This window comes from Pecten maximus, chromosome 5 (genome assembly GCF_902652985.1).
Source record: "Pecten maximus chromosome 5, xPecMax1.1, whole genome shotgun sequence".
NCBI classification, from domain to species: Eukaryota; Metazoa; Mollusca; class Bivalvia; order Pectinida; family Pectinidae; genus Pecten; species Pecten maximus.
The window spans coordinates 49,592,276-49,616,380 of record NC_047019.1 but is presented as its reverse complement, the minus strand read 5'-3'; the positions used below and the strand labels follow the sequence as shown (position 1 = coordinate 49,616,380).

At 39.2% G+C, this 24,105-nt stretch overlaps 1 protein-coding gene across 3 annotated transcripts in view; it reads right to left on the bottom strand.

Annotated features, from left to right (window-relative positions):
* Positions 1-434: 434 nt before the first annotated feature.
* LOC117328276 (protein shank-like) overlaps positions 435-24,105 on the bottom strand; it is a 126,309-nt gene continuing 102,638 nt past the window's right edge. For all 3 annotated transcript variants that reach the window (XM_033885789.1, XM_033885790.1, XM_033885792.1), the window contains 5 exons: positions 17,515-17,692; positions 16,273-16,362; positions 13,564-13,608; positions 13,150-13,191; positions 435-10,523 (listed from right to left, as the gene is read on the bottom strand). In XM_033885789.1, coding sequence (XP_033741680.1) covers positions 7,420-10,523; positions 13,150-13,191; positions 13,564-13,608; positions 16,273-16,362; positions 17,515-17,692 — 3,459 coding nt within the window. In that variant the 3' untranslated portion in view covers positions 435-7,419. The remainder of the gene's footprint in view (positions 10,524-13,149; positions 13,192-13,563; positions 13,609-16,272; positions 16,363-17,514; positions 17,693-24,105) is intronic.

The window sequence follows — 24,105 nt, the reverse complement described above, 5'->3', positions numbered from 1 at the left end:
TACTGTGTCCGACGTGTACCAGATATACTTAAATAGTCTGTTATATCTTGTCATTATGTACATGTTTTAGACCATTAAAAATGATATTGATTGACAAAGGGTTGTTTTATTTTATCATAATTCATATTCATTGAAAATGTTTTATGATCAGACATGACACCTAAATAACTTCTATACCTTTGTTAGAGCTGGTTATCTCGTACATTTGTTAGTTAGAGCTGGTTATCTCTCGTACCTTTGTTAGTTAGAGCTGGTTATCTCTCGTACCTTTGTTAGTTAGAGCTGGTTATCTCTCGTACCTTTGTTGGTACGAGCTGGTTATCTCTCGTACCTTTGTTAGTTACAGCTGGTTATCTCGTACCTTTGTTAGTTAGAGCTGGTTATCTCGCACCTTTGATAAAGCTGGTTGAATAGTGAAAACATAAAAATGCTTGTCCACAGTTAAAATTTTATTCATCACATTATTGTGATCCATGAACAAAGAATCATTGAATGATACGAAAATAAATTTTCTTGCAAAATAGCCAGAATCTGATAAGTACACATGTGATATAGTCAATATTCAAATTATCAATCAAATTTGAAAATTAATAAATTATTTTCAGTTACAATACTTGTATAGCTGGTCAGTGATATATACCCTATAAAGACACCAGTATATAAACACTATAGGAAATCCCCTAACACACTTAGTAGTCACTTTCACTCGCCTCAACCTCACACAATTCGTTAAGTACTTGAAATTGATACATTTTATACAGATTCTTTGATTTCAAGGTATTCAAATAAAGACACCCAAGCATGATAAGTTCTTTGTTGATCAAAACAGCTATTGATGTAACGGTAATATTATGTGAAGGTGAAATAAATTAATGCCACATAGATCTGTGATACATGGAGAACAGGAGACGACTTGATCCAGATGTTTTGTGATCCATGGGACCAAAATAAACTAAATGAATAGAGATGATACTACCCCGGGAATGTATATTTATAAAGTAAGTCTACCTAACACAACAGTAACGATACGTCTCCGTTAGTATAAACACGTCTACCTAACACAACAGTAACGATACGTCTCCGTTAGTATAAACACGTCTACCTAACACAACAGTAACGATACGTCTCCGTTAGTATAAACACGTCTACCTAAACACAACAGTAACGATACGTCTCCGTTAGTATAAACACGTCTACCTAACACAACAGTAACGATACGTCTCCGTTAGTATAAACACGTCTACCTAACACAACAGTAACGATACGTCTCCGTTAGTATAAACACGTCTACCTAACACAACAGTAACGATACGTCTCCGTTAGTATAAACACGTCTACCTAACACAACAGTAACGATACGTCTCCGTTAGTATAAACACGTCTACCTAACACGACAGTAACGATACGTCTCCGTTAGTATAAACACGTCTACCTAACACGACAGTAACGATACGTCTCCGTTAGTATAAACACGTCTACCTAACACAACAGTAACGATACGTCTCCGTTAGTATAAACACGTCTACCTAACACAACAGTAACGATACGTCTCCGTTAGTATAAACACGTCTACCTAACACAACAGTAACGATACGTCTCCGTTAGTATAAACACGTCTACCTAACACAACAGTAACGATACGTCTCCGTTAGTATAAACACGTCTACCTAACACTACAGTAACGATACGTCTCCGTTAGTATAAACACGTCTACCTAACACAACAGTAACGATACGTCTCCGTTAGTATAAACACGTCTACCTACCACAACAGTAACGATACGTCTCCGTTAGTATAAACACGTCTACCTAACACTAGAGTAACGATACGTCTCCGTTAGTATAAACACGTCTACCTAACACAACAGTAACGATACGTCTCCGTTAGTATAAACACGTCTACCTAACACAACAGTAACGATACGTCTCCGTTAGTATAAACACGTCTACCTAACAAAACAGTAACGATACGTCTCCGTTAGTATAAACACGTCTACCTAACACTAGAGTAACGATACGTCTCCGTTAGTATAAACACGTCTACCTAACACAACAGTAACGATACGTCTCCGTTAGTATAAACACGTCTACCTAACACTAGAGTAACGATACGTCTCCGTTAGTATAAACACGTCTACCTAACACTAGAGTAACGATACGTCTCCGTTAGTATAAACACGTCTACCTAACACAACAGTAACGATACGTCTCCGTTAGTATAAACACGTCTACCTAACACAACAGTAACGATACGTCTCCGTTAGTATAAACACGTCTACCTAACACAACAGTAACGATACGTCTCCGTTAGTATAAACACGTCTACCTAACACAACAGTAACGATACGTCTCCGTTAGTATAAACACGTCTACCTAACACTAGCAGTAACGATACGTCTCCGTTAGTATAAACACGTCTACCTAACACAACAGTAACGATACGTCTCCGTTAGTATAAACACGTCTACCTAACACAACAGTAACGATACGTCTCCGTTAGTATAAACACGTCTACCTAACACAACAGTAACGATACGTCTCCGTTAGTATAAACACGTCTACCTAACACAACAGTAACGATACGTCTCCGTTAGTATAAACACGTCTACCTAACACAACAGTAACGATACGTCTCCGTTAGTATAAACACGTCTACCTAACACAACAGTAACGATACGTCTCCGTTAGTATAAACACGTCTACCTAACACAACAGTAACGATACGTCTCCGTTAGTATAAACACGTCTACCTAACACAACAGTAACGATACGTCTCCGTTAGTATAAACACGTCTACCTAACACAACAGTAACGATACGTCTCCGTTAGTATAAACACGTCTACCTAACACTAGAGTAACGATACGTCTCCGTTAGTATAAACACGTCTACCTAACACGACAGTAACGATATGTCTCCGTTAGTATAAACACGTCTACCTAACACAACAGTAACGATACGTCTCCGTTAGTATAAACACGTCTACCTAACACAACAGTAACGATACGTCTCCGTTAGTATAAACACGTCTACCTAACACTACAGTAACGATACGTCTCCGTTAGTATAAACACGTCTACCTAACACAACAGTAACGATACGTCTCCGTTAGTATAAACACGTCTACCTAACACAACAGTAACGATACGTCTCCGTTAGTATAAACACGTCTACCTAACACTAGAGTAACGATACGTCTCCGTTAGTATAAACACGTCTACCTAACACAACAGTAACGATACGTCTCCGTTAGTATAAACACGTCTACCTAACACAACAGTAACGATACGTCTCCGTTAGTATAAACACGTCTACCTAACACAACAGTAACGATACGTCTCCGTTAGTATAAACACGTCTACCTAACACTAGAGTAACGATACGTCTCCGTTAGTATAAACACGTCTACCTAACACTAGAGTAACGATACGTCTCCGTTAGTATAAACACGTCTACCTAACACAACAGTAACGATACGTCTCCGTTAGTATAAACACGTCTACCTAACACTAGAGTAACGATACGTCTCCGTTAGTATAAACACGTCTACCTAACACAACAGTAACGATACGTCTCCGTTAGTATAAACACGTCTACCTAACACAACAGTAACGATACGTCTCCGTTAGTATAAACACGTCTACCTAACACTAGAGTAACGATACGTCTCCGTTAGTATAAACACGTCTACCTAACACAACAGTAACGATACGTCTCCGTTAGTATAAACACGTCTACCTAACACAACAGTAACGATACGTCTCCGTTAGTATAAACACGTCTACCTAACACAACAGTAACGATACGTCTCCGTTAGTATAAACACGTCTACCTAACACAACAGTAACGATACGTCTCCGTTAGTATAAACACGTCTACCTAACACAACAGTAACGATACGTCTCCGTTAGTATAAACACGTCTACCTAACACAACAGTAACGATACGTCTCCGTTAGTATAAACACGTCTACCTAACACAACAGTAACGATACGTCTCCGTTAGTATAAACACGTCTACCTAACACAACAGTAACGATACGTCTCCGTTAGTATAAACACGTCTACCTAACACAACAGTAACGATACGTCTCCGTTAGTATAAACACGTCTACCTAACACAACAGTAACGATACGTCTCCGTTAGTATAAACACGTCTACCTAACACAACAGTAACGATACGTCTCCGTTTGAATAACAGCACCAAAATTACAAGACCGTCTTGGATAATGTAGGAGGCCTTCTGATTCCTTGTTTCTAGGAATACCGAAAATTTATTTTTTCTTCACTACCAAAGCAGCAGCATAAATTGCACAACTATAACGACAATAGAATAGACACACTTCTAAACAAACACACAGTAAAATGTAGCTGGCATGTCTGAGAAACAATGGTAAGATACAAATTAATTGTTCACTAATTAGAAGGAATATAAAGGATATCAAATCACAGAGGCAAAACGAGTCATTTTACTGTGTTATAGTACTGTATTAAAGTCAATGGCACAAAGAAGTAGGCTCAAAGTGATTTCACATGACTGAAAGACAGTTATAGCTTTAGTTGTTGGCTCGCTTCACGAGATATTTTACACAGAGCAAGTTCATTTTTGGCTTAACACAAAGTTACATAAACAGTATACCTGAGAACTTGTACCCACAAAAATGTAACAACATTAAAATCAAAATTACACTTTCAACAGAAAATAAACGATTTTAAATTTCAATATCACATCTTAAGTTAATTTGTTCTGTTTTACATACAATTTTACTTTTCTGCTTAATGACAATGAAATGGAGCTGAAACTTACAAATAAGATTTTGAAAAAGAAAAAAAAGGAGTATACATTGTGAATATTGTCAAAATTAAACACTTTTAAGTAACATTATATCACCTTTTTTAAAATAACCATTTACCAACAAGAGAGATGTGAGATACAGTGATAATACTTACTCAATATTCTGACATAATACTTACTCAATATTCTGACTTATCACCCCCCCCCCCCCCCCCCCAAAAAAAACTATCTGTCCTATACACCATATCTTCCCCATCCCCTCACTAAGATATTGCACAGATCACAATGGCACTCACTATTCCCTCATTTTCATTGTAGTCTTTAATAAATACTAATTACACAACCAATAAACAATCACAACTCTCCAGTAATCTAACCTCTACCCACTCCACTGTCGTGTGTGAAACCTTACACCTTACGATTCAGACTTATTGTCAATTTCTGAAGGTAACCATGTACCCATGATCAGTTTCTAAGGGTAACCATGTACCCATGATCAGTTTCTAAGGGTAACCATGTACCCATGATCAGTTTCTAAGGGTAACCATGTACCCATGTACCCATGATCCGTTTCTAAGGGTAACCATCGACATTTGATCAGGGCCACTGTGTAGTTACTAGTCAGTCTCTGGTGTAATGGATTAAATGACAAGTTAAGTAAAAGTTTGGTAATGTAGGAGCTTACAAATGTAGCTAATCAAGTAAAACCTCCTGATCAATTATAGTTAAATACGATAGATTTGTATCGACTTATTCTTAATTTCCTAATTTGAAAAAGAGACAGAACTTAAACTCGGAGACATTGTGATATTTGAGAATGAAACACACCAGTATCTGTATAATATACCACAACAGGGTGTGAAATCTACTATGTACAAGTTACATGTATATAACTTATCACTTTCTGTTTGATGAAATATGTGTTACCACTGACTTTGAATAGAAGAAGACAACTGATATGATGGACAAATATGTAGGTCATTTTTATCATGAAGAAACAGAAGTGGGTCACTGTGACCTTCATGAATTACAAATTACAAGATATAAACTGAATATGATGACAGTAGGTTTTTTTCAAACACATAACATAGATTAAATTTGTCATTTTTCTGAAACATTTCGGTATATTGATCAGTCCTAAAATGATCGTGATGAGTCTTAGATCTATACCAATAACCATCCTCTTATTTGTATGATAATAGTTCTTAGTAATGACAGCCAAATAGCTGGATGTGTTATAAAACTGAATATATAATTCTAACTCTCCCAATCCTCTCAAGGTAAGTATAGATAGTGTGGTTATACATTCTATGTACAAACTGGATACCAACATTACTGATAATCACTGTCTGTATATAACTACTCATGTAATATCACATTTGTTCTGTAAACAGTATCTGTAAAGGGAAACAACTCTCCAGCACAGGAAGTCAAAGCTCAGGAAATGGCCAACAAAATGAACACACACATATATAGCACAATTGTAAGACTAACCCAGTCTGGAAGACGTGTACACTTCCCACATCACCTTAACAACCATGACAATAGCCTTAACTAGGACATTAATCCATATCAATAGGACATTAATCCATGTAGATAATCCTGTTGATCCTTATAATGCTGCTACAATAATTTACACAATGTTTGTTACACTTGACAAGATGGGGAGTGCACATCTCCCAGCTTCGTCATATGACAGGTAAATGTTACTGGCCACTGTCAATAGGTCACTGTCCAATGTAATCTGAGTATATAGCCCGCGCCCACACATCGGGACTCCTGGATAACCCATACATCAGTACTGTCCGGGATACCCCACACATCGGGACTGTCCTGGATACCCCACAAATCAGGACTGTCCGGGATACCCCACACATCGGGACTCCTGGATACCCCACACATCAGGACTCCTGGATACCCCACACATCGGGACTCCTGGATACCCCACACATCGGGACTGTCCTGGATACCCCACAAATCAGGACTGTCCGGGATACCCCACAAATCAGGACTGTCCGGGATACCCCACACATCGGGACTCCTGGATACCCCACACATCAGGACTCCTGGATACCCCACACATCGGGACTCCTGGATACCCCACACATCAGGACTCCTGGAATGCTTCTAGTAACTCCACTTATAGTATTTACACGGAATATTCCACAATATATTTGCACGCATTCATTAGAACACAGGCAATAAGTACACTCATGTATCCGCATAGCACAGGGCTTAGTACACTCCTATAAGTACTGTCATAACACAGGCCCTAGTACGCTACTATAAGAATTGTCATAACACAGGCCCCAGTAGACTCCTATAAGTATTGTCGTAACACAGGCCCTAGTAGACTCCTATAAGTATTGTCGTAACACAGGCCCTAGTAGACTCCTATAAGAATTGTCGTAACACAGGCCCCAGTACACTCCTGTGACTCCAATATCCCTGAAGATCAGTACATTACCTATGTTTATTTATACCTATACTGAATCAATCACTTTAGGGTTAATCCTGGCCATTGTAGATACATTCTACCACACTACATGTATAATCCTGTGGAGTTAATTGGCTATAATCCACTCACATACACTGAACCTGCAGTGTAAAATAGTGCCTTGGCATCTCAAGACACACTGCCATTACGCATAGCAGCTTTCTTGATGGAACGTTCCAGATTCATGCGATGTCCTACCTGTGTGACGCCTAGTTCTATATAATCATTGCGTGTAAGTCCTGCCAGTTTTTTGCCGTCAATACAGTGTTCCTGGAAGCTTGATTTGTATGGAGTCATGTTGAGACTGTCTAACCAATCAAGGACATCCAGACACTGCCAGGTGTCCACAGACTTAGACAAGAATGGCTTGTTTGTTCTCACAGGCTTCACTATCACATTGTTGTTTTTGTTACTCTCAAAGTCCGGGGGTGGGGGAATCACAGCCGGCATTTCATCATAGCCCTGATCTGTGTTATCATCAAAGCCTGGGGGAGGTGGAGGAATGAGGTCCTCGTAGGAATTTTTCTTGGATAAACTATAGCCTGAGTCAGCATGATCATCCGACAGTGTGGACAGCGTGGATACGGATGACACCACACTGTCTGTGTCCTCGTGTTTGTAGCCCGAAGGCGGTGGAATGATGTCCACATGTACGACATCCCCAAACTCTGGAGGAGGGGGGAGGGCACTAGTCTTCCCTGTATCTGTGGCTGAACTGTCTGTCGTCACCCCCTGTACTTTGTAGTGAGGAGATTTTGGAGAGGTGGAATGTGTTTTTCCATTAGTAACTTCCGATTTTTTATTTTTCTCAAAGCTAGCTATCCTGTCCCGTATGGAAGTTGTGCGAGATATCAGGTCTGTATCTCTGGAGGTCTTTAGCGGTGTAGAGGTGGTGGAAGTTTTCCTTACCACCCCATTGACTTTAGGTTTGTCAGGTTTGGCGGTGGTCATGGTGGGTGATGTGGGTGATGTGGGTTTGCTTGAGTGTTGGACGGAGTCAGGCTCCCCTGTAGATTTGGGAGGTTCAGACTTAGCTCGTACTGTAGTTGCTGTGGTAGAGGTATGGGTGGGACTTCCTGAGGACAGAGATGAGCTACTCGCTTTCTTCTGCAGCCAGTCTTGCCTGGCCTTCTCTGCCATTGCCAGAAAATCTGTTGTAGTTTGTTTCTTTTCATCTGATTCCACAGACTTCTGCTTGGTCACAACTTTCTTTTCCTCAGTGACCTTTACCTTGCCGACAGTATTGCTATCAAACAATGGTTTCATTGGAGCAGATGCTGTTGTCTTCTTGTTGACAATTTCTGGTTTAGTCTCAACTTTAGTCCCGACCTTTGGTGTGACCTTTGTCTCAACCTTTGGTGTGACCTTTGTCTCCACTTTAGGTGTGACATTTGGTGTTACCTTGGATGTTGTCACTGTGCTTGGATTAGCTTTTGAGATGATAACAGGGGTTGTTTTGGACTTTGGCATTTCCTGTGTCTTTGTATCTGTTTTCTTACCCACACTTTCACTGGAGAAGAACAGTTTGGCTGACTGAAGTTTCTTAGTTTTGTGTAATTTAGACTCTATCTGGTCAAGTATATCTGTGTTTGACTTCTGCTCCAGGTGTTGTCGTCGCTTAGCAACAGCTGCTATAATAGCTGCCTGGTTGTCTGTGGCCTCTGGTTTTCTCTGTGTTACAGGCGTTACTTTGGGTCCTTCAGTCTCCATTCTGGTACGTCGTTTCTGTACAGCAGCCAGGATGTCTCCTGTTGGGAGGAGTGAAGTTGTGGGACCATCACCTGTCTGTCGAGGCCCCACCATGGGTGATGGGGATGGTTCAGGATTGGTTTGAGGAGGAGGAGGTGGAGGAGGTGGGGGTGCTGGTGGAGCAGGAGGAGGAGGAGCAAACACAGGTAATTCCTCCGTTACTTTCTCCTCTTCCACTTTAGGAGGTGGGTCCTGTCTCGCTGGTGATTGTTGGCGGGCTGGAGATGTGTGGCGGGCAGGTGAGGCCTGCCTGACTGGTGTGGGTGAGGCTTGCCTGGCTTGTGCAGGTGATGGCGCCTTTGGTGATGGAGGTGAGGATACTTTTGGTGAAGGTGGAGGCTGTGTTTTTGCTGGAGGTTTGGGCGCAGGCTCTCGGGGAGGGGGAGGAATTTGCACATCTTCTTGTTTTTTGGAGACAGCAGAGGATGGTATGTCTGAACGTTTGATCGTTAATTGTTTAGTTGATTCTGTCTTTGTCTTCTTGTCTCCCACCGAGATAACAGTTACAGAGTTACGGGCCTTGTCATTCTCCCCATCACTATCCACATCATAGTCTGGCTCGGGCTCAGACAGTTTTTTCTTGCGCATGTGGACGTCTGCCGTGACAAGAAGCTGGGCGTTTGGATGTTTCTGCAAGAACTTCTGTGCACTGTCATTCACTCTGTCCTCAGCAAACGACACTGAATGTTTTTCAGAGATGTCCTCGTGACTACTATCTGACTGTTTAGACACACTACTAGCATTGCTCTGGTGTGATGCCGTAACATCCACTGTGGATTTGATTTTGATTTTAGGCTCTTCTGTCACTTTAACCTGATTTGGTGGTTTGAAGCTAGACTGATCTGATTGGTCAACAACTTGACTAGATTTTATTTCAGTTGTTGTGGCGTAGACTTTTTTACTGGTACTGATAGTCACTAGTTCTGTTTTTGCTGGTCGTACGGGCTCCACGTTTTTGGGCGGCGCTGGAGCCTGTCGTTTTGGTACATTGTTCCCTCCTGGAGGGGGTGGGGGCGGCGCCTTAGGTCTTTCGTTTGTGGCTGATTTAAGGTTTCCTGTAGATCCTCCGTAAGAAGAAGCACTCTTTAATGACACATTGTCTCCACCATCATAGTCATACTTGTCTACCACATCCCCAGAACCACTGGCAGTGCGCTTGTGCTTGTTAGCCACACTTGGTACTGCCACTGGAGTGGCATATACTGGCTCATTCCGTTTGCCATCCAAAAGGTCCGACGTACTACGCGACCTTTCCATGTTGATCACAGACCCACTTGAAGTTTTCTTTTGGTGATATTTCTTTATCCTCATTTCCGACGGACTCCTGTATTTTTCTGACGAATGTACCCCTCCATTCTCCAAGCCTCCAAGTTCTATACAGGATACACGTTTGGCCGAGTGGCTGGATCGTATCGAGGCTGTTTTTTGTTCCTGTGACATCACTTCCTGTTTGTCGTTTTCAGCCAACACCTTGTCCAGTTGATCTGTGAAGGATAAATAATTCATATTAAAACATGTTTGGCCACCATATAAAAACATATTTGATTAATTTCATATTACGCAGGATAAAAGTAATACATTGATATTTAGCAGAATCTATCGAAAGTTTTGTGTCATTTTACATATCTCAAATATCTTAGAAGAGTTATTGCCCTTTGTACACTTTGGCTGTAAAATCATATACTTTCTTTGTACTTTCTATCTAATCAACTAAATGGATTAAATTATAAAGATTTTAGTTGAAATCTTTTTAAGGAATATGCAGCAAACGTGTCTACACAAACAGGCTATTCAATGATGCAGTACCCTGTGAAATAGAATGATATCAGATATTGATGTAAGTTTAGGTCTACTGAAAATGCCATAAGAGCTGATTTCTCTTTTCATACTTTGTTAGTTTTCTACTCTTCTATTGTTAGATATGTGATGTGCATTTCCACAGGAAACTGTATAATGTCATATACATAGTGTTAATAATGATAAATCTACATCAGGCACATCTATAAATAATAGCATGACTTTGATATGGAATTAATTGTAACCATCGAACCATTGTGACCTTGAGGAGTAAGTAGAATGAGCCTAACACCAATAATCAATAACACATCAGTTTCTAAGACAGGTGAGATAGATTCAATGTGAAAGACTCTTGTGGATCTTATAAGCAGAGGCTGGTCAATATCAGGTAGTGTACCAAGACAAGACACCTGTAAAAAGACATTCTGTGGGGTTTAAAATAAGACATCCTGAGGGGCTAATGGATACATAAGATATGCTGTGGGGTGGTGGGGTGGGGTAACAGATAAGATATGGGGTGGGGCAAGGGGACAAAATATCTTGAGGGGTGGGGCTAACGGAGAAGATATGTTGTGGGGTGGGGCAAGGGGACAAGATATCTTGAGGGGTGGGGCTAACAGAGAAGGTATGCTGTGTATGTGTGTGTGTGTGGGGGGGGGGGACGTATCTGTGGATATGAAACGAAACCCTTGGACTGGGTGCTATGGTGAAAGGACAGTTGTTGAGGATCTGTGGGATAGGAGACCTGTGAGATGGGGTAGATGTGACTGTGTAGATTGTGTTGTATAAACATTATACATTTGTATATGCTTGTGTAGCCATTGAACTGATATCTAGGTAGAAAGAGTTGATTTGTGGACCTCTGAGTGGGTGTACCAATATCTAGGTAGAAAGAAGTGATTTGTGGACCTCTGAGTGGGTGTTTGCCTGGTCAGACTATGAACCTTCTGAATGATGTTTGTAACGACTATTTATTTGGACATCTTGTGGAGACAGTCAGGGGGTGTCTGTATAAAGATTAGACATGGAAAGCTTGGACAGATTTAATACTACTCCATCAGGTAAAAACAGGTATACCCTTTGGAGTCAATTTGAATACACACAAATGGTTTTATATCATACATGAAGTATTCTCTTTTGACACAACGCACATATATACAATTCAAACGCATGCATAAACTAATTTGATAGATTAACAAAAAAATATTTAAAAGAAATTACTTTATCAAAATCCAATCACCACTTAAATGTGGAAAAAAAAAGCAGACAAAATAAATAAAACTCATTCACCAAAAACATCCATATGCCAAACATTCATCCAACCAAAATCCATACACCCAGTAAGATGAAATCAGAGGAGAGGGGAGTGTTCCAAAAACTACCTTTAAGGGGGATAACTCTGCAAAACATTTATACCTACATAACAGGGGGCCGAGTAAGGCAACAAAACATTTATACCTACATAACAGGGGGCCGAGTAAGGCAACAAAACATTTATACCTACATAACAGGGGGCCGAGTAAGGCAACAAAACATTTATACCTACATAACAGGGGGCTGAGTAAGGCAACAAAACATTTATACCTACATAACAGGGGGCCGAGTAAGGAAACAAAACATTTATACCTACATAACAGGGGGCCGAGTAAGGAAACAAAACATTTATACCTACGTAACAGGGGGCTGAGTAAGGCAACAAAACATTTATACCTACATAACAGGGCCGAGTAAGGAAACAAAACATTTATACCTACGTAACAGGGGGCCGAGTAAGGCAACAAAACATTTATACCTACATAACAGGGGGCCGAGTAAGGCAACAAAACATATATACCTACATAACAGGGGGCCGAGTAAGGCAACAAAACATTTATACCTACATAACAGGGGGCCGAGTAAGGAAACAAAACATTTATACCTACGTAACAGGGGGCCGAGTAAGGCAACAAAACATTTATACCTACATAACAGGGGGCCGAGTAAGGCAACAAAACATTTATACCTACATAACAGGGGGCCGAGTAAGGAAACAAAACATTTATACCTACGTAACAGGGGGCCGAGTAAGGCAACAAAACATATATACCTACATAACAGGGGGCCGAGTAAGGGAAAGGAGTGAAAGATTCTATAAGTGATCTGACACTAGTCAGACAGTAACACTATTGGCAGTGTGTCTTGTAGAGGAAAACATTAAGCTGGTATAGAGGCAGGCAAAGCCTTTTGTAGGACAACAAGCTTGTTTTGAGGTAAAGTCTATGACAAGCAGGCGATTTGAGTGTGCGGATCATGTGACTAGGAGAAACATTTTACCAGGTGGTAGCGGTGCTTGTACTGATTTCCTTTTTGTTCCAGCTGTTAAACCACAAATAAAACGTGTCACATAAGTGGGAGCAAAATAAAACGTGTCACATAAGTGGGAGCAAAATAAAACGTGTCACAAATAAGTAAATGCAAAATAAAAAGTGTATAACACCAAGAACTGCAGATCACACAATATTATAATGTATCCCCTTTATAAACATTTCTCTACCAAAACAATAACACGAATTACATTTTATATCTTACTTAAAAGAATATGTTTAGCATCAGTGAAATGAGCCTGTTTCAATCTCATGTAAAATAAGAAATAAGGAAAAATAATAAAATATACAAATAAGGGAATGGGAGGCGTGGTCTACTTTGTGGGAGAAGGGTTCGTGCAAAGATTGGTAAACAAAATTTTACCCCGGTTTATCACTCTCTTTGTAGAGGCCTTTTCCGTGTCATTTTCTTAAATTAGACAAAACAAAAGTTTAGTCCTCAGAAAAGCATAGACTTTTTTGTCTACTTGTTATCTGACTTGTGTTTATGGATTCAGATGTACTGGTATCATTTATACACGCTGGATCCAGACATCGATGGACGGAATTCATCATTTTGTATATTTATGATAATGGCAATCTAAACACACCATTTTATTGATGGATCAAATTATCATGTGTTAAGCGATAGTTACGAATCCTAAATATGTAAAAAAAAAAAAAAAAAAAAGGAATTAAATATGATGAATCTGACAACACCTCAAAGGAATAATTACCTGTCTGTGACTAAATGTATTGTTATATCTGACGGTTAGTTACTGTCTGTGACTAAATGTATTGTTATATCTGACGGTTAGTTACTGTCTGTGACTAAATGTATTGTTATATCTGACTGTTAGTTACCTGTCTGTGACTAAATGTATTGTTATATCTGACTGTTAGTTACTGTCTGTGACTAAATGTATTGTTATACCTGACTGTTAGTTACCTGTCTGTGACTAAATGTATTGTTATACCTGACTGTTAGTTACCTGTCTGTGACTAAATGTATTGTTATATCTGACTGTTAGTTACCTGTCTGTGACTAAATGTATTGTTATATCTGACTATTAGTTACTGTCTGTGACTAAATGTATTGTTATACCTGACTGTTAGTTACCTGTCTGTGACTAAATGTATTGTTATACCTGTCTGTTAGTTACTGTCTGTGACTAAATGTATTGTTATATCTGACTGTTAGTTACTGTCTGTGACTAAATGTATTGTTATATCTGACTGTTAGTTACTGTCTGTGACTAAATGTATTGTTATATCTGACTGTTAGTTACTGTCTGACTAAATGTATTGTTATATCTGACTGTTAGTTACCTGTCTGTGACTAAATGTATTGTTATATCTGACTGTTAGTTACTGTCTGTGACTAAATGTATTGTTATATCTGACTGTTAGTTACCTGTCTGTGACTAAATGTATTGTTATACCTGACTGTTAGTTACCTGTCTGTGACTAAATGTATTGTTATATCTGACTGTTAGTTACTGTCTGTGACTAAATGTATTGTTATATCTGACTGTTAGTTACCTGTCTGTGACTAAATGTATTGTTATATCTGACTGTTAGTTACCTGTCTGTGACTAAATGTATTGTTATATCTGACTGTTAGTTACCTGTCTGTGACTAAATGTATTGTTATATCTGACTGTTAGTTACCTGTCTGTGACTAAATGTATTGTTATATCTGACTGTTAGTTACTGTCTGTGACTAAATGTATTGTTATATCTGACTGTTAGTTACCTGTCTGTGACTAAATGTATTGTTATATCTGACTGTTAGTTACTGTCTGTGACTAAATGTATTGTTATATCTGACTGTTAGTTACCTGTCTGTGACTAAATGTATTGTTATATCTGACTGTTAGTTACTGTCTGTGACTAAATGTATTGTTATACCTGACTGTTAGTTACCTGTCTGTGACTAAATGTATTGTTATATCTGACTGTTAGTTACTGTCTGTGACTAAATGTATTGTTATATCTGACTGTTAGTTACCTGTCTGTGACTAAATGTATTGTTATACCTGACTGTTAGTTACTGTCTGTGACTAAATGTATTGTTATATCTGACAGTTAGTTACTGTCTGTGACTAAATGTATTGTTATACCTGACTGTTAGTTACCTGTCTGTGACTAAATGTATTGTTATATCTGACTGTTAGTTACCTGTCTGTGACTAAATGTATTGTTATATCTGACTGTTAGTTACTGTCTGTGACTAAATGTATTGTTATATCTGACTGTTAGTTACTGTCTGTGACTAAATGTATTGTTATATCTGACAGTTAGTTACTGTCTGTGACTAAATGTATTGTTATACCTGACTGTTAGTTACTGTCTGTGACTAAATGTATTGTTATATCTGTCTGTTAGTTACTGTCTGTGACTAAATGTATTGTTATACCTGACTGTTAGTTACCTGTCTGTGACTAAATGTATTGTTATACCTGACTGTTAGTTACTGTCTGTGACTAAATGTATTGTTATATCTGACTGTTAGTTACTGTCTGTGACTAAATGTATTGTTATATCTGACTGTTAGTTACCTGTCTGTGACTAAATGTATTGTTATATCTGACTGTTAGTTACCTGTCTGTGACTAAATGTATTGTTATATCTGACTGTTAGTTACTGTCTGTGACTAAATGTATTGTTATATCTGACTGTTAGTTACTGTCTGTGACTAAATGTATTGTTATATCTGACTGTTAGTTACCTGTCTGTGACTAAATGTATTGTTATATCTGACTGTTAGTTACCTGTCTGTGACTAAATGTATTGTTATACCTGACTGTTAGTTACTGTCTGACTAAATGTATTGTTATATCTGACTGTTAGTTACTGTCTGTGACTAAATGTATTGTTATACCTGTCTGTTAGTTACTGTCTGTGACTAAATGTATTGTTATATCTGACTGTTAGTTACTGTCTGTGACTAAATGTATTGTTATATCTGACTGTTAGTTACATTATTAACAAAGTGATTGAACACCCTGTGCAATGAAAACAGGCACCACCATGAAGGCATATCCTGACTTTGGCTGAAAATAAAGACTGCCTGATGAGCTTATTTAGTTACCTAGTTCCGCCATGCCCTCTGCAATCTGCTTGCCCTGGGTCTTGGTCAGGGAGATGGAGGTGTGAGGGTTACGCTGGGGAGGCTGGGGCGCTGTAAATAGATTTACTGTTAGTTATAACTACATGCATCTATCGTGCTGGGCCATATACCCTATAGGTACAGTAACAGGATACACAATTACCTACATCATACCTTATAAATTTTTATTTAAAATTTGTTTATTCTGATCATGATTTATTTTTCAGTCATATATGTAATAAATGATTAATTGCAGACACTGAAGAATATCAAATGCCTCATCAGCTTAAGAAACGGAAATCAACGTTACTTCTACAGGATGGTACAGCTTGTAATTTGTTGTATACATCCATTTATAATTATTTCAATAATTACTCTCGTTTCAGAGAAACATCAATTGTAATTAGCTTGTACTTCCAATTAATTTTGTGTGTATATAAGGTATAATATGGCCTCCACCAGTCTAGTCCACCACATTTACTACCAGGGATACTTCTATCATCGCTATACCCAAACAATACATTCTACATTACGTTAGATCTATGGGGATTAAATATCATGATAAAAAGTTGATTAAATATCAACACTAGGATAATTGTTAATGGCAATGTAAATATGATTAAAGTATAACAAATGATAATGGTTTGATAATTACAGATCAAAATGTATAAACAAGCGTACACATTGTATTACGATGTCTGATACAATTCGTCTAACATTATCAAAGTTATAGGCATAGATTTCAGACCTGATGACAACTGATGGTAAATAGTTTACAATAATATAATGTGGTATGGGAACTACAACATACTCAGAATAGTATATCTACAATGTTATAATGTGGTACAGGGAACTACAACATACTAGAATAGTATATCTACACACTACTACTGTCACCGAGGATGTCCAACAAACCAACAAAGACAAAACCTCTTTCTGAATATTTCATGTTCTGTTTTTACCCATCAGCGCGCTGTCACTTGTCAAACAGCCAAATGTATTCTGAGTTTTATCTATAAATCAATATACAGAACTGACATTCCCAGTCCTTATTGATTTTACTTATAGAACTAAACACATATATAAGCAGGTTGGAATATATGCAGTAGTCTTTCCTAAACTATCACTTATCTTCCCCTGATATGTTTCCCTCCCTATCTAAAGGGACAGCTGGATAACTAGTGGTATCAATGATACCATTCCTATATAACTCTATGTACCCACCCGCTTTCTTGCCCCCGCGGACGGGGAGCGTCATTGAGCCATCTTGGTGCTGGAGCCACTGGTCAGCTGTCTCGGGTCGTTGTACTGTGACCACTTTCATGGCCAGAGTATCGCCGGCCTGGCGAATCAGCTGTACCACTCGATCGTGTGAAGCTCGCACCACATTCTCCCCATTGATCTGAAACATCAAAGGACTTGGTTAATAGAAGTAGAGTCAGTGATGAGAAGCTATGTCCTCAGGAAAAATCAAGTACAGAATTTATATGGTAATATTGGTTGATCCTGGTCTATACAGTGGTGGTATATATATGGTAGTATTGGTTGATCCTGGTCTATACAGTGGAGGTATATATATATGGTAATATTGGTTGATCCTGGTCTATACAGTGGAGGTATATATATGGTAATATTGGTTGATCCTGGTCTATACAGTGGAGGTATATATATGGTAATATTGGTTGATCCTGGTCTATACAGTGGAGGTATATATATGGTAATATTGGTTGATCCTGGTCTATACAGTGGTGGTATATATATATATGGTAATATTGGTTGATCCTGGTCTATACAGTGGAGGTATATATATGGTAATATTGGTTGATCCTGGTCTATACAGTGGAGGTATATATATATGGTAATATTGGTTGATCCTGGTCTATACAGTGGAGGTATATATATGGTAATATTGGTTGATCCTGGTCTATACAGTGGAGGTATATATATGGTAATATTGGTTGATTCTGGTCTATACAGTGGTGGTATATATATATGGTAGTATTGGTTGATTCTGGTCTATACAGTGGTGGTATATATAAATGGTAGTATTGGTTGATCCTGGTCTATACAGTGGTGGTATATTGTAATATTGGTTGATCCTGGTCTATACAGTGGTGGTATATATATATATGGTAATATTGGTTGATCCTGGTCTATACAGTGGTGGTATATATATATATGGTAATATTGGTTGATCCTGGTCTATACAGTGGAGGTATATATATGGTAATATTGGTTGATCCTGGTCTATACAGTGGTGGTATATATATATGGTAATATTGGTTGATCCTGGTCTATACAGTGGTGGTATATATATATATGGTAATATTGGTTGATCCTGGTCTATACAGTGGAGGTATATATATGGTAATATTGGTTGATTCTGGTCTATACAGTGGTGGTATATATATATGGTAGTATTGGTTGATTCTGGTCTATACAGTGGTGGTATATATATATGGTAGTATTGGTTGATCCTGGTCTATACAGTGGTGGTATATATATGGTAATATTGGTTGATCCTGGTCTATACAGTGGTGGTATATATATATGATAATATTGGTTGATCCTGGTCTATACAGTGGTGGTATATATATATATGGTAATATTGGTTGATCCTGGTCTATACAGTGGTGGTATATATATATGGTAATATTGGTTGATCCTGGTCTATACAGTGGTGGTATATATATATGGTAATATTGGTTGATCCTGGTCTATACAATGGTGGTATATATATGGTAGTATTGGTTGATCCTGGTCTATATAGTGGTGGTATATATATGGTAGTATTGGTTGATCCTGGTCTATACAGTGGAGGTATATATATGGTAATATTGGTTGATCCTGGTCTATACAGTGGTGGTATATATATGGTAATATTGGTTGATCCTGGTCTATACAGTGGAGGTATATATATGGTAATATTGGTTGATCCTGGTCTATACAGTGGTGGTATATATATGGTAATATTGGTTGATCCTGGTCTATACAGTGGTGGTATATATATGTTAGTATTGGTTGATCCTGGTCTATACAGTGGTGGTATATATATATGGTAATATTGGTTGATCCTGGTCTATACAGTGGTGGTATATATATATGGTAATATTGGTTGATCCTGGTCTATACAATGGAGGTATATATATAGTAATATTGGTTGATCCTGGTCTATACAGTGGTGGTATATATATATGTTAATATTGGTTGATTCTGGTCTATACAGTGGTGGTATATATATATGGTAGTATTGGTTGATCCTGGTCTATATAGTGGTGGTATATATATATGGTAATATTGGTTGATCCTGGTCTATACAGTGGTGGTATATATATATGGTAGTATTGGTTGATCCTGGTCTATACAGTGGTGGTATATATATATGGTAATATTGGTTGATTCTGGTCTATACAGTGGTGGTATATATATGGTAGTATTGGTTGATTCTGGTCTATACAGTGGTGGTATATATATGGTAGTATTGGTTGATCCTGGTTTATACAGTGGTGGTATATATATATGGTAGTATCGGTTGATCCTGGTCTATACAGTGGTGGTATATATATATAGTAGTATTGGTTGATTCTGGTCTATACAGTGGTGGTATATACATGGTAATATTGGTTGATCCTGGTCTATACAGTGGTGGTATATATATATGGTAATATTGGTTGATCCTGGTCTATACAATGGTGGTATATATATGGTAGTATTGGTTGATCCTGGTCTATATAGTGGTGGTATATATATGGTAGTATTGGTTGATCCTGGTCTATACAGTGGAGGTATATATATGGTAATATTGGTTGATCCTGGTCTATACAGTGGTGGTATATATATGGTAATATTGGTTGATCCTGGTCTATACAGTGGAGGTATATATATGGTAATATTGGTTGATCCTGGTCTATACAGTGGTGGTATATATATGGTAATATTGGTTGATCCTGGTCTATACAGTGGTGGTATATATATGTTAGTATTGGTTGATCCTGGTCTATACAGTGGTGGTATATATATATGGTAATATTGGTTGATCCTGGTCTATACAGTGGTGGTATATATATATGGTAATATTGGTTGATCCTGGTCTATACAATGGAGGTATATATATAGTAATATTGGTTGATCCTGGTCTATACAGTGGTGGTATATATATATGTTAATATTGGTTGATTCTGGTCTATACAGTGGTGGTATATATATATGGTAGTATTGGTTGATCCTGGTCTATATAGTGGTGGTATATATATGGTAATATTGGTTGATCCTGGTCTATACAGTGGTGGTATATATATATGGTAGTATTGGTTGATCCTGGTCTATACAGTGGTGGTATATATATATGGTAATATTGGTTGATTCTGGTCTATACAGTGGTGGTATATATATGGTAGTATTGGTTGATTCTGGTCTATACAGTGGTGGTATATATATGGTAGTATTGGTTGATCCTGGTTTATACAGTGGTGGTATATATATATGGTAGTATCGGTTGATCCTGGTCTATACAGTGGTGGTATATATATATAGTAGTATTGGTTGATTCTGGTCTATACAGTGGTGGTATATACATGGTAATATTGGTTGATCCTGGTCTATACAGTGCCAGTGGTGGTATATATATATGGTAATATTGGTTGATCCTGGTCTATACAGTGGTGGTATATATATATGTGGTAATATTGGTTGATCCTGGTCTATACAGTGGTGGTATATATATATGATAATATTGGTTGATCCTGGTCTATACAGTGGAGGTATATATATGGTAATATTGGTTGATCCTGGTCTATACAGTGGTGGTATATATATATATGGTAATATTGGTTGATCCTGGTCTATACAATGGAGGTATATATATAGTAGTATTGGTTGATCCTGGTCTATACAGTGGTGGTATATATGGTAATATTGGTTGATCCTGGTCTATACAGTGGAATAAAAATATACCACACAGTAATTCATTTTTCACTGAAATTATCGTAATTCATGAGGTACTGACAAAAGTTTTCAGCCAAATGAAAATTGAAGCTAATTAATAAAAGCACTGACCTAGAATTGCTAATCTAGACATGCATAAACTCAGAGGTGACACTGTCTGTAATTTACACTAAAATGTGCTTTATCCATCGTTTCACAAGCACTGATCATATTTGTAACATTTTCATGTTTCACATTTGACATGATTGGTCATAAAAAATAATTATCTGCTAAAATCTCCAACTGATGAATACATAAGTTACTTTGGTCATTTCTGAGTCAGTGATACCTAGGTGATCCTGATGAATACATAAGTTACTGTGGTCATTTCTGAGTCAGTGATACATTTTTTTGTACCTAGGTGATCCTGATGAATACATAAGTTACTGTGTTTGGTCATTTCTGAGTCAGTGATACCTAGGTGATTCTGATGAATACATAAGTTACTTTGGTCATTTCTGAGTCAGTGATACCTAGGTGATTCTGATGAATACACAAGTTACTGTGTTTGGTCATTTCTGAGTCAGTGATACCTAGGTGATCCTGATATTTTGATTTCTCAAATATGGTTTCAACACATATCCTTTATACAATTGTTTTACTGCATTGTTACTGTTAGTGTCAAAAATATTTAGATGGAAAATCAGAGTTGGAGCTTTACCACAAAATCTAGTTTGGTGCTCTATATTGGCTGTACGACCACTGCCTCCTAGCTGTTGGTGCTCTATATTGCCTGTACGACCACTGCCTCCTAGCTGTTGGTGCTCTATATTGCCTGTACGACCACTGCCTCCTAGCTGTTGGTGCTCTATATTGGCTGTACGACCACTGCCTCCTAGCTGTTGGTGCTCTATATTGCCTGTACGACCACTGCCTCCTAGCTGTTGGTGCTCTATATTGCCTGTACGACCACTGCCTCCTAGCTGTTGGTGCTCTATATTGCCTGTACGACCACTGCCTCCTAGCTGTTGGTGCTCTATATTGCCTGTACGACCACTGCCTCCTAGCTGTTGGTGCTCTATATTGCCTGTACGACCACTGCCTCCTAGCTGTTGGTGCTCTATATTGGCTGTACGACCACTGCCTCCTAGCTGTTGGTGCTCTATATTGCCTGTACGACCACTGCCTCCTAGCTGTTGGTGCTCTATATTGCCTGTACGACCACTGCCTCCTAGCTGTTGGTGCTCTATATTGCCTGTACGACCACTGCCTCCTAGCTGTTGGTGCTCTATATTGCCTGTACGACCACTGCCTCCTAGCTGTTGGTGCTCTATATTGCCTGTACGACCACTGCCTCCTAGCTGTTGGTGCTCTATATTGCCTGTACGACCACTGCCTCCTAGCTGTTGGTGCTCTATATTGCCTGTACGACCACTGCCTCCTAGCTGTTGGTGCTCTATATTGCCTGTACGACCACTGCCTCCTAGCTGTTGGTGCTCTATATTGCCTGTACGACCACTGCCTCCTAGCTGTTGGTGCTCTATATTGGCTGTACGACCACTGCCTCCTAGCTGTTGGTGCTCTATATTGCCTGTACGACCACTGCCTCCTAGCTGTTGGTGCTCTATATTGCCTGTACGACCACTGCCTCCTAGCTGTTGGTGCTCTATATTGCCTGTACGACCACTGCCTCCTAGCTGTTGGTGCTCTATATTGCCTGTACGACCACTGCCTCCTAGCTGTTGGTGCTCTATATTGCCTGTACGACCACTGCCTCCTAGCTGTTGGTGCTCTATATTGCCTGTACGACCACTGCCTCCTAGCTGTTGGTGCTCTATATTGCCTGTACGACCACTGCCTCCTAGCTGTTGGTGCTCTATATTGCCTGTACGACCACTGCCTCCTAGCTGTTGGTGCTCTATATTGCCTGTACGACCACTGCCTCCTAGCTGTTGGTGCTCTATATTGCCTGTACGACCACTGCCTCCTAGCTGTTGGTGCTCTATATTGCCTATAGGACCACTGCCTCCTAGCTGTTGGTGCTCTATATTGCCTATAGGACCACTGTCTCCTAGCTGTTGGTGCTCTATATTGCCTGTACGACCACTGCCTCCTAGCTGTTGGTGCTCTATATTGCCTGTACGACCACTGCCTCCTAGCTGTTGGTGCTCTATATTGCCTGTACGACCACTGTCTCATAGCTGTTGGTGCTCTATATTGCCTGTACGACCACTGCCTCCTAGCTGTTGGTGCTCTATATTGCCTGTACGACCACTGTCTCATAGCTGTTGGTGCTCTATATTGCCTGTACGACCACTGTCTCATAGCTGTTGGTGCTCTATATTGCCTGTACGACCACTGCCTCCTAGCTGTTGGTGCTCTATATTGCCTGTACGACCACTGCCTCCTAGCTGTTGGTGCTCTATATTGCCTGTACGACCACTGCCTCCTAGCTGTTGGTGCTCTATATTGCCTGTACGACCACTGCCTCCTAGCTGTTGGTGCTCTATATTGCCTGTACGACCACTGCCTCCTAGCTGTTGGTGCTCTATATTGCCTGTATGACCACTGCCTCCTAGCTGTTGGTGCTCTATATTGCCTATAGGACCACTGCCTCCTAGCTGTTGGTGCTCTATATTGCCTATACGACCACTGCCTCCTAGCTGTTGGTGCTCTATATTGCCTGTATGACCACTGCCTCCTAGCTGTTGGTGCTCTATATTGCCTGTACGACCACTGCCTCCTAGCTGTTGGTGCTCTATATTGCCTGTACGACCACTGCCTCCTAGCTGTTGGTGCTCTATATTGCCTGTACGACCACTGTCTCATAGCTGTTGGTGCTCTATATTGCCTGTACGACCACTGCCTCCTAGCTGTTGGTGCTCTATATTG